This window comes from Prinia subflava, chromosome 4 (assembly GCF_021018805.1).
Source record: "Prinia subflava isolate CZ2003 ecotype Zambia chromosome 4, Cam_Psub_1.2, whole genome shotgun sequence".
In the NCBI taxonomy this organism is placed as follows: Eukaryota; Metazoa; Chordata; class Aves; order Passeriformes; family Cisticolidae; genus Prinia; species Prinia subflava.
This window is the reverse complement of record NC_086250.1, coordinates 21,767,044-21,787,094: the sequence shown is the minus strand read 5'-3', so window position 1 is coordinate 21,787,094 and position 20,051 is coordinate 21,767,044. Positions and strand designations below refer to the sequence as shown.

Below are 20,051 nucleotides of genomic sequence, written 5' to 3'. Positions count from 1 at the left end.
GAGGAGCCAGGTGAGTCCCAGCATGGGGTCAGCAGCAGGATCAGGAGCCAGCTCCTTCCTGCTTCCCCCTCACCAGGTACAGAGCCTATTGCTACTGTCACAGCAGCACAAAGGGATGTCCCCTGTTCCCTCCCAGGTGGTCAAGCACCCTCCCACAGGGAAGCAAGATTCTCATCTTTGGGGCCAGCTTTTGCAGAGATGGCTTAACAGCCCATCCAAAGAGATACCCTTAGAGAGGTCATAAACACCAGGGTTTCAAAGTGTGGATCCACAACATGATTAAGAATCACTGAATCCTTTAGGTTAGAAAATACCATCAAGACCATACAGTCCAACCATTAATGCAGCACTGCCAAGGCCACCAGAACAAAAGCCAAAAAGCATCCTATTCAACAGGCTATGATCTTTCTAGGAACAAAACCTTTCCAAGGAACTTCTGACTTGTAGAACCACCTTCAGTACCTCTCCCACCCAAGGGCCCAGGTGCTCCAGGGCTTTCTCACAGGGAATTCAAAGTTTCCCACACTTCTCCAATCAAGCTGGAGTATTTCCATGCCCTTCCCCTCCATCTAGTTCTACCAGCCTGCAGATGCCCTTACCGTGAGGGCCTGGATAGCTTCCCATTCCTGTGGAGACTGGATCTTGTGGGCAAGAAGTCGGGTGGCAAGTGGAGGACTGGAAGGAGTGAGGGGAAAAGAAAAGCTCACCGGTTATTGACAAAAAGCCTAGTACCTGCATTTCTGTCTGGGAATCCAGAGTTGAAAAGCATGTTGCAAGTTGAAGATGCTGATACAGCACTAAGACACCTCAAAATCCGGAAAGAACCCTCCATTAGTGGATGAGGACCTCCCACCTACCCCCACCCTGAGGGCCTTCGTGCCTGTCCAGCTCCAGGGACAATCCCACTGAATTTTGCTGGGTGGAAAATCATAACCAGGCCTGTGACCTGGAGAAGCCTGTGGAAAGGACAAAGCACTTACCCCTCTAGCTCCTTATTGAGCTGCTCACAGAACGCATTGATACCATCCCAGTCCAGATCCTTGTTCATGGGGTTTGTGGCTTTGTCTGCAAGCAGGAGGAGGGGACGGTGAGAAGAAACCCAACAGGCTCCCACCCTGTGAAGGGATATCATTGATCCCACTCCCTCCCTGCCAACTCCAGCGCGTGCAGCAGCGGGGGATGGCGTGGGAGGAGAAACACACTCGTATCCACTCGCCCCTTCCCACAGCAGCCCTGTGCACAAACTCTCGGGCCCTCCTCCCTGCCGACCCACCGTATCCCTACCTCTGTCTGGGCCCTGGGGTCTCACCCGCAGCCCCCCGGTGCGCCCGCAGCCACGGCCACCACGTGCGACCCCCAGCTCCTCTCCCTCACACCCCTGCGGGCCCCCAACCCTAGCGCCCTCCCTGCCATTGGGAGGGGAGCGGTGGTCGTAGCCGCACTCACTAATGCGCGCTTCCAGCGTCTCGGGCTCCATGTCGGCGGCCCGCGGCTCCTCACCGGGGCAGCACCGCTCCGCCTCCGCCCTCCCGCCGGCCCCGGCGCGGCCGCGCCATGAAGAGCCCCAATGGTTCTGGACACAAAGACCCGGAAGTCAGCCGTGCAGAGCGCCGTTCCGCCGCCAGCGCGCCCCCTGCTGGCCCGCACTCCCACTCCACCACGAGCCCACCGGGCAGGGGCAAAAGGCGCCTATGCGGAAGGAAGAGGAAGGAAGCGGAAGGCCCTCCCGGAGAAGGACACAGAGGGCAAGCGAGCGCCGGGCGGGGCACAGCGCCGGAAAGAAGCGGCGGCGCGGAAACCGGGCGAGCCGGCCCCGCCCCGAAGAAACGGTGTTATTGGCAGGTGAAGTCACTTCCGGTGAGGAGAACGAGCACTTCCGGCAGGCGCCGAGCGGCGTGTCCTTTAAAAGGACACGGGCCCGCCGGGTGTGGTACATGCGCAGTGCGCGCCCGCCTGGGGGGGGGGGGGGAGTCGAGCCAGGGTCGGATGCTGGCCAATAATAAATATAAATACAAATATAAATGTAAATATAAATATAAATGGCAGCAAGTGCGGTCCCCTGCCCTGCACTGTAAATAGCAGCTGATCTTCTGGCAGCGCCTGGCCTGGCCTCCTGCCTGCCCGAGCAGCGTGTGCGGCGGGCGGGCGGGCGGGCGGGGGGTGGTTGCTGATGCTCTAGAAATCGCTGGAGCGTTCCAGGAAAACAAACTCCGTTTGTCCCCGCTTTCCGCGTAGCTCTGAGGATCTAGGCCAGCGCAACTGTGACACCTAACACCGCCTGTTTTCCCCGTGCTCCAGGGGTCCTGACAGGCGCACCACGGCTTCTCCCGGAATCGTTGCTTGTGCAGTTTGCTTTCCTGCTTTTCAGATCCCGAGCGACCTCGGGGAGCTTTGGGGAGCGCCTGTGTGAGGGGTGCCCGGCGAGGGTGTCAGCGGCGGGGTTTGGGCCTGAGGCTGGCCGGAGCCTCGGCGACAAGAGCACAATGCAGCCCGTTCTGCGCTCTGGTGTGGAGACAGGCGTCTGAGCCCAGCGCTCCCGTGCTGGGTTACTCATTTACAGCGCTAATCCCATGCCTGACGATCTGCCCTGTTGTCACACCTAATGGCTTTTCCTGATGGATAGCCATTGTTTTAGTAAGGGCTTTTTGGTCATTAGAAGCACTTTTTGGCGCCTGAATGTAGTTCTTTTTTTAACTGTGACTGCCTTGCATCACAAAGCCCTTTCAAAGTGCCTTTCATAGAAAATTGCAATATCCTTCCCTTTGCTGTGTTCAGGCACGTTTTACACAGGTTATTTTAATCTTATGAGTCAGCCCTGCCTGTCACTATTCCTTTGATTTTTCTCAGAATCCTGAAGTCATCTCTAGGAGCCCTCCAGGTCATGTACGATCTGCATAGAAGGCACGCATTGCTTCATGCCCCCACAGCGATGCCTCAGAATGAGAGGTGTTGCTCACAAAGCCTCCTTTTGGTCAGGTTTCGGTCTGTCTGAGTCTCAAACTTGTTTGCTTTCCGTTCTTCGGCAACACCCAGTGGTTAGCAAATCCAGGATGAATGGAAGACTGCACCACTTTTCGGCTGGTTGCAAACAATGGCGAGTGAACTCGTGCATAACAACAGGCCTGTCAGCGGCGACCTTGCTTTTATTTCTCACAGATTTAGGAGTCTCTTTCCCCTTTGGTACATCTGTTTTCCATATAACAAGCACCCAAAGTGCGGCCAATGGAAAAAGAGTTTGAAATCTGAATCTTTGCTCCCTGTAAGAGCGGCTAAATGACATGTGAGGAACAAACCTTCTCTCCTCGATTTATTTTTGGAATTTTAAGATAGGTTTGGACGGAGTGAGGCACTCCAAATTCTAACTAACACTGCTCCAGAGGGAAAGTACTGGAGCTATAATTAGCTTGTAGCCAGTTGTGGAGGAAAGTGATGGCGTGCAAGGCAGAGGCCTGGATGAGCACAGCTCGTGGGGTCACAGTATGGGCCTTGTGTTCGCAGAGGGATGCGGGTCCCAGGTTTGGCACGGAGTGCACTGCCAGGTTTGGCACGGGGTGCAGTCCCACGTTTGGCACAGGGGTGCAGTCCCAGGTTTGGCACGGGGTGCAGTCCGTAGTTGTCAGGCCCGCAGAGGGCACCAGCAGGCAGGGGAGTGCCTGCCTGAGCAGCCCGGGCTCAGCGAACACTCCTGCTGCTTGCGCACTGGAGGTGAATCCCTAACAGGCCAAGACCCTGTCCATCGGGAAGGAAAGGCCTCACAGGAGTGGACAATCCGCCTGGGAGAGGGGTTTTGCACCCACGAGGTCGTCTTCTGCTGGCCAGAACCACCCTGTCACCCTCTCTCAAATGTGTTTGGTTTCTCTGCCGTGTGTGTTTATGTGAACCCTTCGATGTTTTTCAGATTTGCTTGTGTGTGCTTCCTCCTGGGTCGTCAGCTGTGGCCCAGGACGTGAGCTTCCCTTTCCCCATCACATTCCACTTTCTTTGGCAAGGTGTTCTGCCAGAGACCTTTCCTGAAGCTTGGTACTGTGGTCTCTTTTTGTTGTTGTTGTTTGTTTTTGGTTTTGTTTTCCCCCTGCTCTGTCTGATTCCAGGCAGCCAGTTCCTGGGGGGTTGGCTCGGTTTTCACTCCGCTACTTTCTCTTGGAACAAGCTGGCAGCACCTCTCCTGATATCACCTGGGACCATGCACCTCTTTACGCAAGCCTCTGGATTTGCAGCCCTGCCATTCCCTTACCTTGGCTAATCTCCTTCCTTTTGCAATACTTTTAAGCACCTTTCCCATCAGAGGGTTGCAGTTAGAGAGGCAAGTATATAGAGTTGCATACTTCTCTACAGGGAGAGCAGGTTTGAGCTCCTTTAATCTAATAGGAAATGTCTCCTTCCCTTTCATATGCAGCACTTTATTGTATGCAATCATCCACCAGGATTGCTCCCTTCCATTTCTTTCAGCAGTTTCCCGTTCAGGTCTTAGAAGAAGGTGATCAAAGGCATCCTTCTGCAGCTACAGGAGCAGAATGAGGAAACAGGATGCTGGATAAGGGATCAGAAAACTTGCTGGCTAGATCTCTGCAATTAAGCATGTCTTGAAGCAAGACTCAGGGAAATACTTAGCCATGCTCACTGCCTCAGTTTCTCTGGTTGTTAGCATGGGGGTATAATTTCATTTTTGTCCTTTGGGGAATTGCCTTGACCTCTGTATACCAATTTTCCTTACCACATTGGTTCTGTCATTAGAGCAGCTGGCTCAGTGAGACAAGTCAGAAGCAAATACTAGAGTTAGAGGTGAGCTGTGCAGCTCCCTGTTTCCTTGTGTTCAAGCCTTGCTTCCCAGCTCAAGGGGTGTCTTGATCCCTTGACTGAGCAGGCAGCAGTGCCCTTCTGGACAGTGTGGGGAATGAAGGTGTCTCCTTACACCCTGGGGAAGGCTCAAATGGCTTTGCTGATGCTGATAGCTTCTTTCCAACAAAGTCCAGGCCATTTGGGGGGTGTTCTGAGATATGGGAATGCTCTTGCTGCTGAGAATCTGTATCTGCAGCAGGCAAAGATAAAATAAAACTGATGAGATGGGAGCCCTTTTTGTCGCTGTAGCTTGGGGCTGGTAGGTTTTGTAGCTGGAAGCTGAACAAGGAGAGGAAGACCTGCTAGGTTACAACGCTGCTTGAATTTATGGGGTTGAAGTGAGCACTGAGGGCTCTGAGCCCGCAAGGGGGAGCCTCGATGGAGTCATTCACAGCATTACTGATGAGATCAGTTCCAGACTGGAACAGATCCACGACCAATACTGTGCACTTGGGAGCCGGCAGAGGCACTGGAAAACGTGAACAGATTCACCCATTCTTGCTTTACCCCTTGCTTGCAGTGTTGCAGCTGGCAGATGGAAGGGGTATGATTTGAGAGCACAGGTATTGAATGAAAAAAATTCAAGACCCTGGACTTTGTTTGCTGAGATTCAGTTTGGCTCTAAAAAACAGCAGGAGGGAGAAGGAGAAAAACCCTATTGCAAAGGCATTTGTCACAGGCATCCAAGCGTGATCTGAGCAGAAATCGGCAACATGAAGCTAGGCATCCTGAAGCAAACTGGGGAGCCCAGCTGCAGCAAATCCCCACGCCTGGATGATGAACAGATCCCCGCATTGCGGCAACAGCAAAGTGTGGCTTAGTAAAGCATTTGCTGGGGATGTTTAATGGAGTGGCTGCCCAGGGAGCTCAGAGATGCAGTTGTGTGCAGCCTCTCTTTTCCAACACGGCTCAGAGAGGAGGCATTCCCACTCCAGAGTGCCCCCCTGCCAAATGCACGTGTACTCAGCTGTGCAACTGGCTCAAGTGTGGCATGATGAGCTTGAATAGATGGGTTTTGGCCCAGGCTTGAAAATCCCCCATTGCCAGCAATCCTGTTTTGGCTGCAGCTGCCTCAGGTTCCCTAGGAAACTCCAGTGCTGGCTTAAGTCTGGGCTGTGAAACAGCAGGAGGAGGCAATCCGGCCTTCCTTCCTCCTTCCAAGCCTGGCTGCTCAGTCTCTGCCACTTGGCACTACAGCCAGCTTCTGTCTCGCTGCTGGTGATGGTGAGGAGCACCAGGGCAGAGCGATCCCAGTGCTGGGGCACTGTGGACCTGGAGCTAGGATTATAAAGAAAACTGTGACCCAATGGGAGGAGAGGGAGAAGCTGAGTCTGCATATGCAGATTTCCCAAGGGTGGATCTGGCTTTTCATGGGCTCCTTTCTAGTCCCTCTGCCTTCATCTGTCTTAGTAAGTGCAACAGGAGCAGGGCTGGGCCCGAGCATTGCCTCAGGATGATGGCTCATGCCGTGCAGTTGTTAGCAATCCCCCTGCCTCGGTTTTGAGCAGTGCCACAGCAGCCAGGCATGGCTGGGGGAGCGGGTGGGCTGGCGACTGTTCCCAACAGAGCCTTGTTGCCATGACTTTAACCCCACAGATGGAAGCTGTGTTCTGCTCCTTGGCTTTAGGGGCCAAGGGTGGAACAGCTACACCTTGTAAGCCCAGGTCCTTCAGCAGGCAGGTTTTTGAAGTACAGCCACCTGCAGCCTGTATATTTATCCCCTAATTTTCTAGCGTTTCACTTGTTCAAGACTGGGGAATATCATGCAACAGGTCGTGGGTGAGTGTGTGGGATGGGAGTGTGTGTGCCAGACTGAAACTGGGAAATGCTCTGCTGGGTATGGCTGAACTGTGGGTTGTGACTCAGTGTCCAATACTCCATGCTATGCATCATTGGCTGCATTTGGCCTTCTGTCATGTGGGGTGGGTGAGATACTAGGAGAAAATGTTGCCCAAGCAAAAGAGGTCAGTGTGGGGGCCTGCTCCTGGATGCAGGGATCAGACAGGCCTGGGCACACAAGGACGTTGAATTTGCCCCTCTGGCTTTCCTGCCAGCAGAGGCCAGCAGAATAAGGAGCCCATGGAGCCCATAATTCTGCAAGAACTTCCCATGCACGCACACCTGTGTCCTATTTTCCCTGCCACCCCAAGATACATCAGATTTGGGAACTCAGTCAGGGAGCATAACAGGGGCAGAGCTCATGTGTCCCCCCATTTATTGTGCTGCTGACAGATGTGTGCCCCAGCCAGAAGAAGGAGCAGGTGCATTTGACCAGCCTCTGCCTTGTCTCCACTTGGAGGGGCTGTGTTCAAGGAGCTCACTGTTCCCCTCAGCTCTGCAGACTTTTCAAAGGCAATGTCCACATTCTGGATCTTGCTGCAACCATGTTGCACTTTTGCCGTCCCTGATGTGCAGCCCAAGCTCCCTCATCTTGGAGGGGGGGGGAGATGGTCCTAGCAGAGGCTGTTCCTCTTCCACAGAGGCTGCTCCTTGAACAGAGCAGCTTTGCATCTAGAGTAGCTTGGTTCCCAGCAGCAGTGCTCTGACTGAATTTCAGGAGGAGGTGTTTGCTGGGATTTGATAGGGTTAAAAGCTATCACATCATGGTTCAAGAGTAGGCTATGAGACTTCTTCCCTTTGACTGCTGTGCTTCTCCTGTTGGTGTTCAGAGCTAGCACAAGGCACTCTTCAGGTCATCCTGAGCTGGCTCTCAGGGAAGCTGTCTCTGACAGAGCTGTTCAGGAAAGATTCCCACCCCTTTCCTCACGAGGCCGAGTGAATAATAGAGATGTTCCTCAGGGGTGATGTTGTAAGCAGTGCTACATGCATGTTCAGGACCACAAAGCAGGTCTCCACTAGCTTTTCCCTGCTGTCGTGCAGCAGACATAGATGTGTGTCCCATCTTGACAGAAGAGATAAGCTTCCCATCTGCCTGCAGATGGGAACTTGCCTGGCAGTTGCAGCCACCTGTTGTCCTCACATGGTGCTTATCAGATGTCCTAGCTTGGGAAGTCTGAGTCTGTTTGTTGGCAACATGTTTGAGGCTATTCAGCCTGTGACATGGTAATATTAGTCTGGGGTGAGTCTGCACTGAAGGCATTTAATTTCAAATACTCTTTTTTCCTCTCTGGAGCAAGCATCCTCCCATCCAGGAATCTGACTGCAATTAAAGCCTGGTGTTTGTTTTGCTGCTGGGTGCTCACCAGGAGGGAGCAGCACAAAGAAACTTGGAGGCAGCTAGAAAGACACAGCCAGGTTCTGGCCCCTGTGTGTTGCCAGTGGTGAGGAAAAAAAAGACAGCAGGAAAAGGCACAAACTGGAAGGAAGGGAAAGAGAGCCAGAGAGAACAAAGAGCTTGGCATGACTGCTGGGAATGTGAAATAAACATCCATTGTGCTCAAGTGAAGGCTTATCTACTACTGGCTACATGGGTCAGAAACAGGAGTAGAGGCTCATGGGTGCAGTCCAGAGAAGGGACAGGATACCTTTATGGGACAGGGTGTCCCTTAGTGCCCAGTGCTGGAAAGGGAGACTAGGTATCCCATCAGTGCAAAGCAGTCACTGCCCTGCTCTCTGGAGTATTTTGTGGAGATGAAATATCTCAGGGCATTGCTGTGGCCCAGCTCTTTCACTGTGTCTCGCTCTGAAGGTCCATGGGTTCAGGTACTTCTGGTGTCCTTCCCTTTGTAAAGTGGAAGAAGAGGAATACAGAGAGTCATTTGTGTGAGCCTGATCTTTTCTTAGATCTCCTTCAGATGCCTGCAGTTCCCTCTTTAGATGCCTATTTCCTGCACTGAGTCAGTCATTTGGGGATTTGGACTCCCTTTTTTTTGGCAGCTTTTCTTTCCCATGTTCATCTGGTTTGGTTTTTACTGTTTCATTTTGCAGTGCCATCAAAGGGAATTTGTTCAAGCTGATTTTGCAGCAACAGATAGTTTTGACTTGACAGATCCTTCCTCTGCAGACCTCAGTCATGACCTTAGATCCAGGGTGGGTTGCTCTTTCAGATGCTCTCAAAGCTGATGTGTGGTAAGGTGGCTTGCTGCTTGCCAGTGGAGATGAAGGATACTTTGCTTTAGTGACGTGAGCATGGGAGAACAGTCTTTCCTTTTTCCTCCCCTTCTTCCCAGCCTGTGAGCTGTTAATTCTTGTGGCTTTTCAAAAATTGCTATTTCTCCCTTAGCATTTCTTTCTGTCTTTTTTTTTTTTTTCCAGTGGATGAGCCACCCTTGGCATTGTGCCTTGTGCGTGCGTGTGACTGAGATGGATTATGCTTGTCTGAAAGATTCCTGCAAGTCCTCAGAGTTGTCCAACCTGCCTAGGCTCAGCGCTGGAAGCCATGAGAAACACACTGAAAGCGAGTCCTACAGCCTCGTTGTCCCTGTGCAGGATGGAGACTTGGCAGTTCCTCTCACTTCTTGCCCTTGTGGTGCTGTGGGGTTGAATCCAGGACGGCTGCTCTGTGGAGAGATCCCCAAGGACCTTTTGTATAATGGTGCAATGCTGCATTTCTTTTTTGCTTACTCTATTTCAAGCCAGCTGGTCTCATGCTGTCTCTGTTGTGGGAAATGGTCCCCTTGAAGTCAGCAAAATTGGGTTTGGGGCATCTTGGAAGTCCCCTGGCTTCCACTGCAGGAAGGCTTCTGTTCTTTGAATGCCTCTGGTTTTCAGAATTAATTGGACCCACCCAAGGGCTGATTTTTTTCCAGAGGCACTGAATGCCTCAGTACCTCCTGCTGATAGTAGATGGTGTGATGAGAGATCAGCACCTTTGATACTCCAGCTGTATCAGCTAGAGGAGCACAGCTTCCTTTTAGCTCTTTGCACAGGTTTGCGAAGTGGTTTGATTTGATTTTGTGACCATGGAAACTTTAAGATGAGAATACAAACAGGAGGAGTTGATTTTGGATGTGAACTTGGGTGTCTGTGCCTCAATTTCCTCATGTGAGGGAGCTGCCATCTTCCTTGCTCAATGGTAAGATAAAACTGTTGTATATGTGTAAGTGGAAGTGGTGGAAGTCGCAAGTGGACCATAAGACCTCATGAAGCTGATCCTTTGTGCAGGGCTCTTTGGAAGATCCTTTTGCTATTAAACTAATATTATCTCATCTAGAAGATGCAGGTAAAGTTGGGTGATCCCAAAAGTTCCACAGAGAGAGTGAAGCTGTGAGCTTTCTATTCATCTTCTCTTTTCCAGTAGGGAAACTTTTATCACAAGTGAATTTTGTATTTCTAAGCATGTTTTTGAAAGTCTTTCCCACAACCCACATTCCTGGCATACACCTATGAATGAAAGAATTGGAGAAATGAAGTCTGGAAATGGAACTGGGTGGCATGTCATCAGTCCTCTGACCTCCCTTCTACACCTCTCCGGTTGGCATTCCTAAGATATATTGGTTTAGAGTCTTTTTTCCTTGAATGCCTGTGCCAGAAGCAGAAGAAAGAGTCAGAGTTCGCCGTCTCAGGTTTCTCAAGGTTGTTTATTGTTCCTTATCTATACGTTTTTTCTGTGCCCAACAAAGGTCCTTGCTGCGGCAAGAGCACACGGTGACTCCCCCCAGGTTGGGAGGACTGGACCTTTTGTACCCTTTCTCTGACCCAACCATCGTCCACAACATATTTCTTACTTACAGTTGATTGCCAATACCTACTACCTATACTAGACATGTCACTTCTATCCTAAACCAATCCCTTGTAGCCCTCCAGCAGAAGATGGAGGACAAGGACAAGAAAGAAGGAAGACAGGGCCACACCCACATTCCTCCATCTTGCCCTCCCCATTTGCATCCCGTGATAAACTAACTACTATTTACATCAAACTCTTGGGATGATGATGGCCTCTAATATCTTGCCCTCTGGTTTAGATCATGGATGCTACTTCTGTACTTTCCACAGGTGCTCTGGATGGTGCACTGTGAGGGAGCTGAGGCAGGAGAGGTGACAGGAGATTAACCTCTAGTCCTTTGTTCCTTCCAATTTTACTTTATCTGAATGTGGAGACCAGTGCTTTCTCTAGAGGAGCCATCCCACTCTGGGTAACATCTTAGGCAGGAGCTTAGTGCTCCTGGGCATTTTTTCCTTGTGCTCATCCTTGGTTTGGCTTCTCCTGCATCTCCTGTACACACCCTCCAGATCCACAGACCTGCTTACCCAGTTTCTTGCTTACCTCAATGTTTGGCTGACGTAAGTACACTTTGTTCTTTCGGTCCTCCTCTGTTAGGAAGTTGGCTGGCTTTCAGAGCTCAGGGATCCGTTGAGTGTAGGTTGCAGCACTCTCTGTTGAGAGGCCAACCAACACCTCTTGATTAAAGCTGAAGCCAGTCCTATTCAGGAATTTTTGTACTGGCAAGTGGAGGACTGAGCATCTCCATTAGGAGATGGTGGAAGCTTCTCAGTCGTATCCTGATCTCTGGCCTCTGAAAATCCACCCCACAGCCCTCTAAGGCAGGGGTCATTCCCCGCTAGGTTCAATGAGGGGAGGAAATCAAAGCAGAAGCGGAGCTTAATCACAACTGCCATGAGGAACTGCAACCAGGGCCCAGATGAGGTCATAGCACACAGTTTAAATCAGGTCACTGCTTGAGATTTATTGTGTGGAGTTTTTCCTTTTTCTTTACTCCCGCACTGAAATCTTTCCCCAGAGGCTATTCAAGGAAATAAATAGCCAGTGGAAAGGGACAATAGCTTGCTGTGGAGTACAAATTATATGAAGCAGTAGGAAATAATAGCAGAGTAAGCAGCTGCTACTCCGAGAAAGAATGCGTGGTTAGTCTCTCCAGCTTCCTTTGCCTTGAGCAGACACTGATGTCTGGTCCAAAGCACAGGCTCCCTTGGTGCCTGGAGTGCAATATGGGACAGGCACCTTATCCATGTTGCAATGTCATTCTCCAGTGCCACTTCTTTGGTGCCTAGTTAGCACCAAGCCTTCACTGAGGGTGCTAAAGGAATCTCTCCCCTTTTCTTGCAGAGCTTGGGTTGATGTAGAGACAGTGGCACATGCATCCATGCACCTAGAATGGCTGCCTTGCCTTCCTCTATCTTCCTCATGCCTTCTGGATTGAGCATTATCTCTAGTGGTGACCTGTGTCAGCCCTGCAGGGGACTGTTCTTAGCTCACATTGTCTAGAGAGAATGTGTTGGCTACCTTGTCCTCTGAGCCCCTTGCAGCCTTTCCTCAGAATACTGTTGAGAGGGATGGTGGGGATGATTTTGGCATACTGGTGTGGATTCTGGGGGCTGTCTCTGCCACAAAAAGCCCCAAGAATCCTCTAACCACTGAGTCTACCTTGGCTGGGAAATGGGGAAGTCTGTGGTTTTCCTCAGGGCTTCACACCTAGCTGGCTTATCTCCTGCCCAGTAAGAAAACAAAATAAATACTGCTGCCAGCAGTGATGCTGCTGAGAATCTTGGCAGCCTGCTGGGAGGGTGGCATTCAGTCTGTTTTTAACAGCTGTGTGGGTGCCCCGTTGCAGAGGTGGCAGCTCTAGGCTATGGTACATCAGGTGCTGCTCTCTGGAGGCACCCCAAGGGTCCTGAGATCACCTCAGGACTAGCAAGAAGGCTGGGAAAGATTGTTGACTCCAAAATCTACCATACCTCTGCAAATAAAGCTGCTGCATTTTATGGGGTGAAAGCACTCTGCATAGGATCTGTCATTCCATCCTTCTGGCTGAAAGCCAACATGCTTGCATTATTCTCTTCCCTCCTTAAAATATGTTTGGGGTTATTTTGTTTTCTCCATGCAAAATTCTAGGCCTGCCTGTTCCCTGTTGGAAGCTCACCCTGCCCTTTGGGTCACATGTGGCCACTCTCTGGGGAGTGAAGGGTTCCTGGATCCTTTGCACCACTGGCTGCCAGCTTCCACAGCTATTGTTTATGTTTTCCTTACTGCACGGATCCTCCACCTCTTTTGCAGATGCTTTTTAGCCGGATTTCCTCTTTCTTTGGGATTTACATTCCCATGCTATCATTTCCCCAGGCTTTCTTCTTTGCAGTGTCAGCAACCTACCCCCGTCACCCTCCTTTCATCATCCCAATTGCCACCTCCAAAATTCTCCAACTGCTGTGGAGAATTTTGACTCTTCTGGGGTCCCTAAAGCCTCATCCCCTTCTGATGTGGGGAGCACATACCCCTGCATGAGGGAGACCATCTGCACAGGGCTGGTGTCTGACCATATGGAGGCTCAGCTCTGCAGACAAAGGAAGTCACCAGTGCTGGCAGAGATGCTGCCTGGCTTCCCACTATTGTTCCCAGTGGCAAATAAAAGGGGGGTGAACGCCTCTGCTGAGCATTCTAGGAGGGGGTAAATGTTATCTTGATAAAATCTCATGACCCTCTCTGAGCAGCTCATGCCTCTTTCCTGCTCGTGTCCCTCTCTGCATATTCTCACATCTGTGGTACTTGTGGCTCTGTGCTCAGCTCTCTGCATGGGTAGTTTTACTCATCCCTCAGAAGGAATCACAGAATGGGTCAGGTTGGAAGGTCCCACAGGGTGTCATCTGGCCCAACGTCCCTGCTCTAGCAGGATTGTCCCAGAGCACATTGCACAGGGTTGCATACTGATGGTTCTGGAATATCTTCAGTGAGGGAGACTCCACAACCTCTCTGGGTAGTCTGTTCCACTGTCACCTGCACTTCCTCACGTTCAGGTGGAACTTCCTGTGTATCAGTTTCTGCCTATTGCCTCTTATCTTACTGCTTGGCACCACTGAGAAGAGCCTGGCTCCACCCTTCTGACATCCTCCCTTCAGATACTGATAGACATTGGTGAGGTCCCTTCTCAGTTGTCTCTTCTCAAGGCTGAACAGGCCCAGCTCCACCAGCCCTCCCTCCTAAGAGAGATTGTCTAGTCCCTTCATCATCTCTGTAGCCCTCCTCTGGACCTGCTCCAGGAGCTCCATGTCTCACTTGTACTATTGAGAAGCCCAGAACTGGACACAGTAGGAGACACATGTTGCAGAAAAAACGTCATGAGTGCCTATGCACAACCCATGAAGGAAGCAAAGTTTTGGTTTTGGCTTTGCAGTTCAGGTCAAAGTTCAATTGCAGTGTGCTAGATAAAAAGAGAACTACTGTACAAGTGCAAGAAGTGGGGTCACCAATAGGACACTTGGGTTTTGAGGTAGTTGTCTCACAAAACCCTTAGAAGAGACTATTGGTGATCATCGAATTAAGATCTGAGTATGCACGATGGCAGAACCATGCCTACCCTTGCCTCATGCTAACGAGGAACTGAAAGTCACTTCTACCTCTACTTTTTACCCAAATAAGGGACTGCATAGGAATTATTCAGGAAATAAAGTGAACGGGCTGAGACCCCACCATCAAGAAGCCCAAGGCACAGAAGGATCAGTGGGAGGCTGCTAGATCCATGGAGGTGACTACCCTCTACTTGCCCTATCTCTCTCCTTCTCCATCTCTCTCTTTCTCTCTTCCTTTCTCTTTTCCATATAAGATTAATTTTGTAAAATAAAGTCAGCATCGTTGAACTAGCATTTAGTCTCCTTTGCACCTTAATTTGGGCAGAGGACTTCAACAGTGAATCATAACATTTTAATTGGCATCACCGTTCTCTGACCCAGAGTGCCTTTTAACAGTTCTGAACTTTGAGATGATGGGGATTAACCGAACTTCTACTGTTACTTTTCCTATCCCTCTGTGGGTGACAGCTTGCTCCTGCTTGGTATGCCCAGGTTGTTTCCCTCTGAGGGAGACCAAAGGAAAAATGGTTACCAAGGCTGACTAGTGTAATGCTAAAGTTTTACTCTCTCCTGGAGAAATTTAGTAGTTGCCTCTCTCCTCCAGGGTTGAATAGGGCATAAACTAATTGTGATAATATACAGGCAATAGCTAATCACATTACTAGTTTGCAGGTTGAATGAAAAATGGGATGAGGAAAAGGTAAGGTGCCCATTAAAGGTAAGAAGGTAAGTTATTTGTGCAGTTTTGGGAGGTTGTTTATCTTGTGTGCAAAAGGAAATCAAAAGCTTCCTGCCACCTGAAAAGGGCTGCAGATGTAAAATTTATTACTTTGAAACTGAGATTCTTAGAACAGCGCTGTCTTTTAAGAAAGAGACACAGGAGAAATTGTAAAAACCAGTAGATATTATTTTAAATAAAAATGAGCAATTAGAAAAACTAGTGTCTGCAGCTGAAAGATGAGAAAAACAAATGCAGAAAAATCTAGGTAAATCACTTGATAAAATCCCACAGGAATCATCCTCTAATTCAGTCCAGCACATCTATAGGGTGGTATATTGTGAGAATCCTGAAACACGGGATGGGGACATTTGTTACAACGATGATGATTTAGAGGCGGACTCTGACCCTACCCCTAAGGCGGTAAAAGTTCAGCCTTTAATTGAAACTGAAACTGCAGGTGAGGGGGGTGGAGAAACTCACACAACTGTTCCCCACAGAGTAAGATACATTGCTGGAAGAACATTCTAGATGTTCAGGAGAATACAAAACTGAATACAAGTTTCCCTTATGGGCAGAGATCCGATCTTGCTGAGTGAGGAAGAGGCAGAAAGATTCTGGTGACATAGAGTATTTCTAACTACTACCCTAGGTAACTGTAACTACTCATTGACTGTGTGAGCTGCATACTGGGCTAGGGGCATAGACCCACAGGAGACAGGAAAGCTGCTAAAAACTACAGGATTCTCAGATCTGGCAGCCTCTGTGCAAAAGGCAGCCTGTATTTAAGCAATGTATGAAAGACATTAATTAAGGTGATTCCTGATGGTAGCTCCTGTCAATCTAGCCAGATTAACTCCTCCCCTTCATGGCCTTCCAGATAGGCTGAAAATGTTTGTGTCTAATGCCCAAGATCACATACAAATGGGTGGCACCATGAATATTGCTGCAGCATGGCATAACCACCTGGAGACCAGATTCATATCTACCTGGTATGAACTCACCCAGGAAATGGGGAATTATAGGTGCTACATGGGATGGGTTGGAGCAGCCTCTGGATAGCCACCTGAATCCCCCTGGTTAGTCTGTCAAATTTATACCAGCACAGCAAAACCCAAATCTAAACCAAGACTTGATTAGATTAACAATACCTGTTGCTGCAGGTATTGATAGGGTGATGAATTAAAGTTGTCTGTGTTATGCTTGGGAAATGAAAAATGGTTCTGGAAAAATCCATCAAATTAGTATCAGATGGATAATTCCCTCCTATTAACCTGCTGTGCACTGGTTAGACAGAGACTGAGTAATTCCATTTTATGATTTTTCCAGGTTATAGGTATCCTGCATGTTAGAAACTGCACACAGAGATGAGGATTCTCCTGTTCCAACTCTGAACATCACAGGGGTTTCTAGCTTTTGTGCGTACTATGTTTTTGAGGGTTAAATTTGTGTATGTATCTGTAAGTTTTGTTTACAAATTTAACCAAGTAATGAAGGTTAACAACTATGCATTTATAAATGGTGTTGGAAAGATATGCCTTCATTTAATATGTTTATACTTAATGAAAATAAGCAATTACTGCTTGTTTGCTTTTGCCTAAATCTGTAGAAGACTCCCTTCTCATGGGTATATTTACTAAGACTGGAGTACCCAGGATACCCTACAGACAGCAAATCCTTACTTCCCAGATAAAAAGTGAGTTACTGTGCAATTTAGCCAGTCATTCAATTTTGCTCCAATATTTGAACAGGGGACCCTGGGCTCTGTATAATCCCTGGATGGCAGGGGAGCAGTGTGATGTGAAGGTTTGTACAAGTGGGCCATGGACCAGCAGTGTGGTGGGAGAGAGACACAATTCCAGAAAACACCATACCCAGCAATGGTTCCTGCTGGTTCCAGGCTCAGCGCATGGAGATTTCACCAACAGTTTCAGTATCCTCCACAGCAAACAAACTTCCCAAGCCTGCTGGACTTTATGACCCGTTGCTCGTGGGAAACACCTCCAGGGAAGGAGTGCTTAGCAGCACTTACTTCTTCTTTCTTCAGGATGTTTTAGGGAAGTGTAGAAGCTGCCTCCCAGCTGTCTGTGCAGCAACAGGATGACTTCACTCTGCAGGTGTTCTCTGCAGGGCTTGGGAGGGGGACTGAGGGACTATTGGTCTCCTTTTCCACTTGACTTACCGAGTCTTATAAATCAGGGACACTGTCTACTGGCTTACATTGTAACTCTTACCTGGGAAGAAGACAGCAGGGGTGATACTCCCCTGTGAGGACAACATTGCCATATCTAAGGCTTAGGGAGGATGGGGCTATTGAACCTGATGTGGCCTGGTGTGTGGCTCCTCAAGATAAAAGATTTGGGTCTAGGTGGGGCTTGGATGGGAGGTTGCAGAGAGCTCCCACATATGGGTATTGCAGTCCACACATCTGAATCTAGAGCCACAAGAAGGGAAGGAGCTTGGATGCCATTATGTCACTCCTGCAAAGGACACTCCATAGCTCATGCCATCTAAATGTGTTGGTTGTCCTCTCCTCCAAGACCTCTTAAGCCCTTCCTCGGAGCACTGTGGGGAAGGATGGTGGAGACCATTTTTGTGTGCTGGTATGGATTTTGGAGCTGCCCCTTGCCACAAAAGGAAGGAACTGGGATGTTCTTTTGGGTGAGCTGTTACACACAGGAGAGAAGTGAACACAGAGGTCACACCTCCTTGGTCAGCTGGGAAGATGTTTGTCCCATGTCATGTCTAGAGTAGCATTCCTAAGGGCTGTGTGTGATAGTCCTTCCACTGGGAGCCCAACAAGGAGGCTGGGGCTTGCTTTTATTTCCTGGAATCCCTTGTAAGAAGTGTACATATGGAAGCTTTTACCTTGGATCAAAGTCTTCTGGCTTAATAGCAGCCGTTGGAGCTTTGCAGAGGCAGCTATCATGTTAATATGTAAGCCACAGGGAAGTTTAGGGTTGTAAGGTCCTTTGTGCAAAGCATTTCTAAGATAAACTGCTGGTGTCTCCCTGCCTGGTTACTCTGCCTTCTGAGGAAGATGCCTGTAAGGGCTGCTTCTCCTGTCCTCTGTCACCCAGGGTCCTCAGATCAGCGAAGCTGAGTGAGACTGGCAAGTCCTAGCCACTCTCACCACTTGCATTTTTGGGCAGCATTGGCTTTTCACCAAATCCTGGGCAGCGCCCCTCTGCTTTAACCCTCTTTGTATCTCTGCTGTCCTGCTTTCTTTTCCTTCTGCTGAGGACAAGCCTGTTTTCACTTCTCTTACTCTGATGTCTCTTCTCTCTTGTGGGCTTCACTCAACCCACTCTTCCCCCACTGAACAAGAAGTTCCTGCAAGACCTGCAGCATGGAGGGTTTTGGTCATGAGGGGAGCACCAGCTGATAGCAATATCCTGGGTGGGATGCCTCCAAGCAGCACCCTCTCAGTTGCAGTGGCAAGCCAGGCAGAATGGCTGAAGGAGCCACACAGACTATTTTTCTCTGCCCTAGGGAAATATTGAAATCTTAAACTTGGATATGAAGCCTGGGAACACCCTGAAGGTGAAGGGCAAAATATCTGCTGATACTGTTGGGTAAGTACAAAGAAATCACCTTGGCATGCCAGGGTTGAAGGTGGGCTGTGGAGGAAGGTGGTTTTCCAAGGCTGCCAGATACAAAATATCACATTGTTATGCCAACTGCAACATTGATGGAGGAACTGCATGCAGAGATCTGTGTTGGAGCTCAAGTCTTCCAAGACCCTCTCCTGTCCATACATATGACTTTCCTCATGCTCATTTACAGCTTCAGCATCAATCTTGGCTACAGCTCAAGAGATCTGGCATTTCACTTCAATCCCCGCTTCAATGAGTCTGTCATTGTCTGTAACTCCAAGTGCTCCGATTCCTGGCAGACGGAACACCGTGACCACCACCTCTCTTTCTTCAGGGGCTGCACTGTCAAGGTGAGGGGTCTGTACCAGCATGAGGTGATGGGGTATGTGTGGTGTGTGGGGGGTATGGGGTATGTGGGGAATGTGCGGTGAGAGGAAGCCCCTGTTAGCAGATTCCCATACTATCGTTTTCCTGGTCCTACTCAATACCTCCTGCTCCCTCACAATGGCCCCTCATCTTCTGGGTTTTTGATCCTGATTGCCATTTCCACTCCTCGTTCAAAACTCCAGTACTGTTTCTGGGAATTTTATGTGCGTCCTGTCGGTCTGTAAGAGGCCTGTTAGTGCTTCCTGGCCTCTCCATCTGCCCAGCAGGTGAGTGTGCCTGGGGCATGTATGAAAGTAAAGGGAGTCTCCAAGAAGCAGGATCTTGCTGCTGTGTACCTTATTTCTCTCCCTCCCTTCTATGTAAACACAGAGGCATACCCAGAGTTTGGAGCAATGTCCAAAAGCCTCTCCCTCAACTCTTCTGTCCTCATTACTCCTGGATCCATGCTGCCAATCTGTCCTTACTCTTTCCCTGCCAGGAATGCTGTCCTAGTTCCTGCTTCACCTTATCTGATGTTCCAAATCATTAACAGGGCTGTATTTAGGAGTAGTCCAGTTCCTATGGCTGTGGAGAGAAAGCTTGCTTCCTCAGACAGAACTGGCTCTTGGGGAAGGGGTAGTGAGGTGATGGCTTTGGGGAATATTGCCTGTAGTTTGCAATGACCAGTGATGCATTCTTGTCCTGTCTGCTTGTGCATGTTTATCAGCAAAGCACCTTTTTCTGAGTCCTGGTGAGCTGCTGAGGGCATTGGGGGGGGGAGGTTTATTTTGCCCTGTTCAGAGCAGAACAGTACACATTCCATATGCTCTATAAAGACATGTAAAGACATACTTGGGTTTAGCTGCTGTGAGTTTACAATCTGAGTAGCTGAAACAGCCTTGGGAGAGATCCTGTCCCCAGACATAGTCTGTATTCCTGCTTAGACTCTTGATATCAAATGCTCCTTTCCTGAATCATCCTCACCTCAACCCCCAGCTCAACCCCCTTGCTTAAGGTTGTAGTGGACAGGTCTGACCCTCTTATGTAACAGTCAGGCCTTTTGCCTAGATGCTGACCTCTGAAGACCATCCTTGCCCCCAGTTCCTGCCCTTCTTTCTCTTTTTTCTCCCAGTTCTTCATTGAAATGCTGTCAGACAAATTCCGTGTGAAACTGCCGGATGGTTATGAAGTGTACTTCCCCAACCGGCATGGTTACCGCAAGATCAACTACATCAGCATCATGGGAGGCTTAAAGATGATCTCCCTCAAGCTGACCTGATGGGCACTGCTTCCTAGCTCTAATAAAGACCCAAGCCAGTGGAAGACTGCTT

At 49.5% G+C, this 20,051-nt stretch overlaps 2 protein-coding genes across 6 annotated transcripts in view; one reads left to right on the top strand and one right to left on the bottom strand.

Moving 5' to 3' along the window:
- GGA1 (golgi associated, gamma adaptin ear containing, ARF binding protein 1) overlaps positions 1-1,614 on the bottom strand; it is a 10,402-nt gene extending 8,788 nt beyond the window's left edge. For both annotated transcript variants that reach the window (XM_063395846.1, XM_063395847.1), the window contains exons 1-3: positions 1,447-1,614; positions 981-1,065; positions 600-675 (exon numbers count right to left, since the gene is read on the bottom strand). In XM_063395846.1, the coding sequence (XP_063251916.1) occupies positions 600-675; positions 981-1,065; positions 1,447-1,477 (192 nt within the window). In that variant the 5' untranslated portion in view covers positions 1,478-1,614. The remainder of the gene's footprint in view (positions 1-599; positions 676-980; positions 1,066-1,446) is intronic.
- LGALS2 (galectin 2) lies at positions 1,555-20,051 on the top strand. 4 transcript variants are annotated; one of them, XM_063395851.1, is made up of 4 exons: positions 1,555-1,842; positions 18,251-18,333; positions 18,545-18,704; positions 19,853-20,051. In XM_063395851.1, exons 1-4 carry the CDS (start codon positions 1,555-1,557, stop codon positions 19,997-19,999), a joined length of 678 nt encoding a protein of 225 aa, XP_063251921.1. In that variant the 3' UTR covers positions 20,000-20,051. The 4 variants fall into 4 exon arrangements, with proteins under 4 accessions (XP_063251921.1, XP_063251920.1, XP_063251923.1 ...); XM_063395850.1 differs by having other exon boundaries at positions 1,555-1,857; XM_063395853.1 differs by lacking the exon at positions 1,555-1,842 and adding an exon at positions 13,998-14,216.

Coding starts and splice junctions, on each gene's coding strand:
- LGALS2 (XM_063395850.1), top strand. CDS start 1,555: ATGAAGAGCCCCAATGGTTCTGGACACAAAGACCCGGAAGTCAGCCGT. Junction 1,858..18,250: donor GGCAGGTGAAGTCACTTCCG/GTGAGGAGAACG, acceptor TCTCTGCCCTAG/GGAAATATTGAAATCTTAAA. Junction 18,334..18,544: donor ATATCTGCTGATACTGTTGG/GTAAGTACAAAG, acceptor GCTCATTTACAG/CTTCAGCATCAATCTTGGCT.